This window comes from Aedes albopictus, chromosome 2 (assembly GCF_035046485.1).
Source record: "Aedes albopictus strain Foshan chromosome 2, AalbF5, whole genome shotgun sequence".
Lineage (NCBI taxonomy): Eukaryota > Metazoa > Arthropoda > Insecta > Diptera > Culicidae > Aedes > Aedes albopictus.
Genome location: NC_085137.1, coordinates 290,013,854 through 290,020,106, shown reverse-complemented (window position 1 = coordinate 290,020,106; position 6,253 = coordinate 290,013,854). Strand labels below are relative to the sequence as shown.

Below are 6,253 nucleotides of genomic sequence, written 5' to 3'. Positions count from 1 at the left end.
ATACTTCCATTTAAATACATGCTATTCCATCGTTATCTGGTTGAATTATCCTATTCTCCATACCTTTTTAAATATATATAATTCCCTATCTATAATCTGCTTCCACATAACCTTACAGCACTTTCTAAAAAATCTACGTTTTTACTGTCCTTTGGTTTTTTAGTATTTTTTCTTCTTTTACCACGCGAGAACCGATTTTGTTAACGTGTATAATGCGTCTAAATGGGTTTTCTGTTTCCTATGTTCCTCATTCCATTCAATAGCTCTTTCGCCTGTTTTGTATCCATTCCTCCGATAGTGTGCTTTGTTCTCTGTTTGGTTTGCCTTGCTGTTGTCCCTTTGTATGTTATCTTACATATATGTTCCAGTAGGTAGAGTTAACCAAGAAAAAGTATCTATTTTTTCTCTTAATGATTTTGTTTACATTTTATTTTATCGTTTTTTTTTCTAATGAAGCGAAATAGCGGCAGTGATCACACGTTTATATTGTCCAAATATCGGCTGGGTATTTTACAGTAGTGAGTTATTGCACTTATTTTGTTTTAGTGTATTTAATGTGTCTGTTTGTGACTAGTTTCTATTTCCTGTGGTAAAAGTAAATATAACGAAATATTTGAAAAACAATTGGTGTTATAGAAATCATAAGCTTTTGACCTAACTTGAAAAAAATGGGGTGTCGTAACCTATTTGAAACCGTTAGTAATATATCGAAATAAATTCATACGGAAATCTAACTCAAAACGAGAACATTATAACACGAAATTTAGAAAATAATGTTTAAAGTACAGAATTTTGTTTCTTTTTGGTACATTTCAATCATAAACAACTTCTGAGTTCTTTGTTTGTGTCTTTTAATTACATGTGGGTCCGTTGTAGTTACTCTCATGGTTTCAGAACCCTTCTAAACAGTTTATGTATATTTGTTAGTGAATTTGCAAATTTGAACTATACCATATAACTAGCAGCACTAAACGCTAACATATCATAACTTTAGCTCGATTGATTTCCTGTCCACGCCCAAAGGACAGAAAATGTCCAAACATGGTTTTCTAGCGAAACTAATAAGGCTGATATACATAACGCTGGATGAATGGAAGTCAAGTATTCGGTTCTGCGCTGCTGGAGTAAAGTTACTCTGTAGTCAACAAGGTATCAGATATCGAATTGTATTACGAGTCCGAATCATTATGCTTCTCACTGGTTGTAAATGCCACTGATCTCCAATAAACCTGGGAAATCACGTGGCATCCGAGATGCGTTGTTGTGTATCATAATTTACACATTTTCAAAAGGTTTCCGTAATATGGAAAACGCTTAAAACACGCATGTTTCTCATCTGAGATAATAGCAAGTGAGTATGACTCTTGTAAGTGAGTATTCTCAACACTGACTCCGTTTACTTAGGATCAGCATCCACTTGAATTGGGAAAACTCACCTGTTCTTAATAAAAAGTCACAAAAGATTTGTTACACAAGTATTGTATGTTGCTTTCACAACAAAACGCGCTGCCAACTTCCAGTCGGCACTTCTGAATCATCGCACCTCTGCTGCTGCTTGTGTTAGTGAGATCGGAGAAACGGCAGACTCCCGCCAGCTGATTGGCTGGCGACGACTCTGGCGACGGTTTCACCCGCAACAGATTCAAATCGTCGCGTTCGATAAGGGGTAAATCGACAATACGATCCGCACTACGATTTTCTTGACATGCCTGATGGTTCACGGACATGCGACTTGCGATACTGTCATCTTGACAGATCCTTCTGAAGACGTTCCTTAGGATCGTAGTCAGCCTGAAGCTGCGCAGCTCAGTGAGCGTGGAGACCCACAGACCTTACGAGAACCAACACTACAACAGCTGTGGCTGTCTCTTACATGAGGCGTGACTAAATAACTACGGGAATCAGTTGGTCACCAGCCTAGAGCTTGCAAGCACTATTTAACAGAGATGTAAAATTTGGGTCAGAAACCTATTTTGTACCTGTATCTGGCGTCAGCTCTAGTTCATTGGCCCTATTGGGGTTTCTTGCTTCACGCGTCTTTTTTCGGCATACAGTCAACGGGTAGCACCGGCGACTCCATCCGGTAATACGCCTTGCTTAAGTCCGCAGGTCTGCGTACAAGGGCTGTTTTTTTGGTTAAGTCGGAAAGGGTCTTCCTGTCACCAATGTTGGCGTTACAGGCGGTCCTGAGCCTTCACGCTGTAGATATATACTCAGGTGTATGTTGAGCAAATTTTCCTAACTATGATCATGTATGCATAGTGCATGCCTAACTTTGCAACGAACTTTGTTGAATGAGTGATGATGTCCGCAAGCATGCCTAGTGGAGGATTTAATCCATCTTTACGTCTGATTACGCTGCTTTTGGTTACCTATGAACCTGAAGCAGCTGAGGAATACCACAGGCTATAGCCTGCGCTTGGGTATTTCATCATCTTATAAGTCAGATCAGCCCTAAACAGTGAACATCTAACAGTTATTTGACAGGAGTGTTGTTGAAATATGTGCAAGTAAAACGTGGTGTGTATCAACCTCAACTTCTGCAAGCGTTTAACATGTAGAGATACCTGTAGTAAACAGTGTTATACAGCACTGCTATACAAATGTTGAAACATAAACTATCAAAATAAGTACCGTCGTTCGAGGTGACATTGGGCCTAGAAAGAAGGTAGCATTGGTTCACGGATTCAATATTAATCAGAGAATCCGAAGGTGGATGCAAACTATCTTAGAATTATGTATTCCAGTAGTCAAGCACACAATATGCATTCCGGTCGTATTCTAAATGTGTGGAATAGTGGTCCAATGTCACTCTACTTTGGCCCAATTTTTAAAAAAATGTTTATATGAACGATCTTGAAATAAACTGGATAAATAAACATGTATTCTATCGGACACATGGAAGAATCATTTTACCCCTATTTTTCGAACACTTATAACACATACCAAACCGAACTCCAAGTTCTGAAACCATTCAAGGCCTTGTCAACGACCCTTAGAGTGGGCTACGCATAATCACATCCTTCCAGCCTAAGACGCTACGGGCATTCTCATCTACATTATGGGAACCGCTGAGCAGTATGTGTGTGTGTCTGTTTGTGAGTGTGTGATTTTTAATCTTGTGAAAATGTATTCTAGAGAGTGTATAAAATACGCAATCCGTTATACGACTTCATTCCGCCTCTATTATAGTGTATATGTAACAACAAGTAGCATAAAAAGCTGTAAACATACATAAAATAAATAGAAAAAGGTAACAAAGCCTCCGCTGTGTATCGATTCTATATTCTTTTTGCTCTGACTATCCATACTGCTGCTGTATTAAGGGGTGCGATGCACTTTGTTCCATGGTCTGCTGATTATGCTCAAATCATAAAAAGCGTTCTAGTGTAGCACTGCAACTCGTGACAACATTGCATACGATCACCACCACCATCAGTCGCTTCACTAATGACGTGTTTGAATAGTTTGAACACAATCCTGCTGCATGCCACCGATCGACAGGCAATGGAAGTTTCATGCTTACCGCTAAGATCACCTCGCAGCTGTCGCGCGCCAGCCATCAATAGTAGCAGCGTCAGTAGCAGCATGTCGCGACTGGTTTCCCTCCTGGTTCGGCTGGATTCGTCGATGACTTTACGATCCCAGGACTTTCTCCATCAATCGCCTTCGGGACCCTCGACGAAGTGTCCTCTGACGTCTAACGCCGAAGCCAGCTGTAGGATTATGTGCGCCAAGGACGGATGCTCCAACAGTTCCGCACTCGGCAGTGGAGGCTCGCATCGTGGCCGTTGATGGCGGCCTCGGAACCCTCGATGTAACCGCAGTGTCACATCGCAAAATACAAACCGTAAGATTAGCGTCCGCAGAAAGTCATCCCCGAAAAACTGTACATAGGATGAATCTGAAAATACAACTCCTGTGAGTTCACGTTACCTTATGTGTAACCTAAAAGCACCTACCGATGTACCCTATTCCCTGTTCTATCTCGTCCATTCGACACCTTGTTACTAACCGCGACGCTTCCGTCACGAACCGATCGACATAGTTTTGACATCGCTCCCAGTGATGGATCGGGACATCTCCAACGTTGCAGATGTAGCAGAGTGCCGTCATCGGAGAGTGCAGGAACAGTGTAAACAAAGAACCATGATGTTGCAGATCTGAAATTGAAGGGCGGAGTACAAGATCATCAACCTTAGTGTAGGTCTTCTGAAAAATAAGTGGTGTTCTACTCACTCATTCCTTGGAAATTCGCAGGGACGTCTTGGGGTGACATCAATATCACAAGTGGCTGACCAAAGTACCTGTAATAATTGAATAAACAAGGCGTTCAGCGTTTTAAGTTGCATATTTAGTAAGCACTGGCTGTTCACTACAGTTCATCCTAATGCGTAAGATAGCCTAAGGCCCAATGCGGGATTGCTCTGGAAAGTCTCGCATACATGCTCGCATAGGGCACCGCACTGTTTTGATTTTACATGGGATTTTGAAGTTTCGTGGCCTTGTTGTTTACAAGATTTCTGTTGGAGTGAAAGAGAAGGAGAGAATTTCATGCAGTTCCCTATAGGGCACTGCACTGTTTTGAATTTGTATGGGATTTTGACGTTTCTTGGCCTTGTTGTTTACAAAATTTCTGTGAGAGTGAAAGAGAAGGAGAGAATTTCATGCAGTGACCTATACCAATTGTACAGCTCACCTGCTACAATAACATGACATACTACTGTAGATCACTATAGAAAACTAAATCGCAGATTAGGCTCTTTCTAATGAACAGCACTTCTCGGACATTACGACCTATCCATGGCACTAACATCCTAGGCAACCACTAGGCACTATTATTCGCCTTGCGTGCCAATATAATGATGTCATAGAACGAATGTGCTAAATAATAGCCGAGTATAAGCCCTGTAATCCCAAAAGCGAGATATACTGCTAATGGTCAACTTTTAAGCTCCTGTTGTCCCATGTTATATGTAAAACCTTACGTTCATGGGACTATTCTGTGTCGAACACGGTTAAAATCAAATCTTTCTTTTGTTGACATAACATTTCAGGAGAGTTCCAAAGGGGCTTAAGGAGGTTTCAGAGTAGTTTTAAGAAATACCATGATTAAGGAAAGGGGGGAGGGGTTTGAAGGGCTTGGAGGTGTCAAAGGGTTTCGGGAGATTCTAAAGATGCTTCAGTGGGATTTCGGCAGATTTCAGGGGCCCTGAAAAGGATATCATGGAAGTTTTAGGGAATTTTTCGGGGGCCTCTTGGAGTTTTTTGAGGACTTCAGGAGGGTTTCAAGAGTTCCAGAAAGGCTCCAAGAGCATTCCAAGGGATTTTGTAAGGGTATCATGGGGTGCAGGGATTTTTAAGGACACTACACCGTTTTCAACCAGCGCAGTGGTTGCACAAACTACACGATCACTTACATGAGACAACGGACAACACGTAGTGCGAAAATCGAACCAACACTCTGTAGCTTACGAAACGTATAGACGACTGATGCTGCTAGCCGCATGGGCACGATTTCATGGTCTTCATGGGAGGACTTGCAAGAGACCATCTGAATTTACTCGGAGGACCACCGAAACCAAATTGAAACCCCCAGAAAACCTTAAAGCTCTCATAAACCTTACAAACTCTCCGAAACTCATCTGAAACTCTCCTGAAACATCCCTGAACCCCATAAAGCCCATGAAACCATCGTGAAACGCTTAAAGTATCGTCCTAAGCACGCTTCGCTCAAAAACTCCGTATAGGTCCTCTTTATGCATGGTCCATGTCCCTTCTCCGTAGAGGACCTCCGGTCACATGAGCGTTTTTTTTTCCTTCTAAACTATAGGTTAATCTGCTCAACAGACACCCTAACATCAAGGATAGGGTAGTGTGGGGCTGAGGCCGTCTTCTACAACAATAGTAAAAGCCAGGACTACTCTCTCCTCGTACCCACTAAACACATTCCTATGGTCGCCAAACCCTACGTCTCTCCGGAACCACCAAGTGCACGTCGCACCCTCAAGGTTAGCTGCGTAGCCTAGCAGCAACGAACATCGATGACTCGCTCTGGAGAGTCCATCACGGTAACATACTGGCGCTTAGCCAGTTTCCCGAGCGGTCCTCACCACTCCCTTTGTTCTCGGAAGGCAGGCAGGGTCAACCCCGCCCGCGCCCAACTGCTTGGGAAGAACCGATGCCCACATGCAACCCGATCTGACCTGCTGAAAGCAAGGGTATCTCTACCCTCCAAGCCCTATCAGCTGCA

The 6,253-nt window shown here is 42.6% G+C and overlaps 1 protein-coding gene across 2 annotated transcripts in view; it reads right to left on the bottom strand.

Moving 5' to 3' along the window:
• Window positions 1–2,049: 2,049 nt before the first annotated feature.
• LOC115266546 (protein SCAI) overlaps window positions 2,050–6,253 on the bottom strand; it is a 29,207-nt gene continuing 25,003 nt past the window's right edge. For both annotated transcript variants that reach the window (XM_029872828.2, XM_029872829.2), the window contains exons 9-11: window positions 4,240–4,307; window positions 3,963–4,163; window positions 2,050–3,904 (exon numbers count right to left, since the gene is read on the bottom strand). In XM_029872828.2, coding sequence (XP_029728688.1) covers window positions 3,660–3,904; window positions 3,963–4,163; window positions 4,240–4,307 — 514 coding nt within the window. In that variant the 3' untranslated portion in view covers window positions 2,050–3,659. The remainder of the gene's footprint in view (window positions 3,905–3,962; window positions 4,164–4,239; window positions 4,308–6,253) is intronic.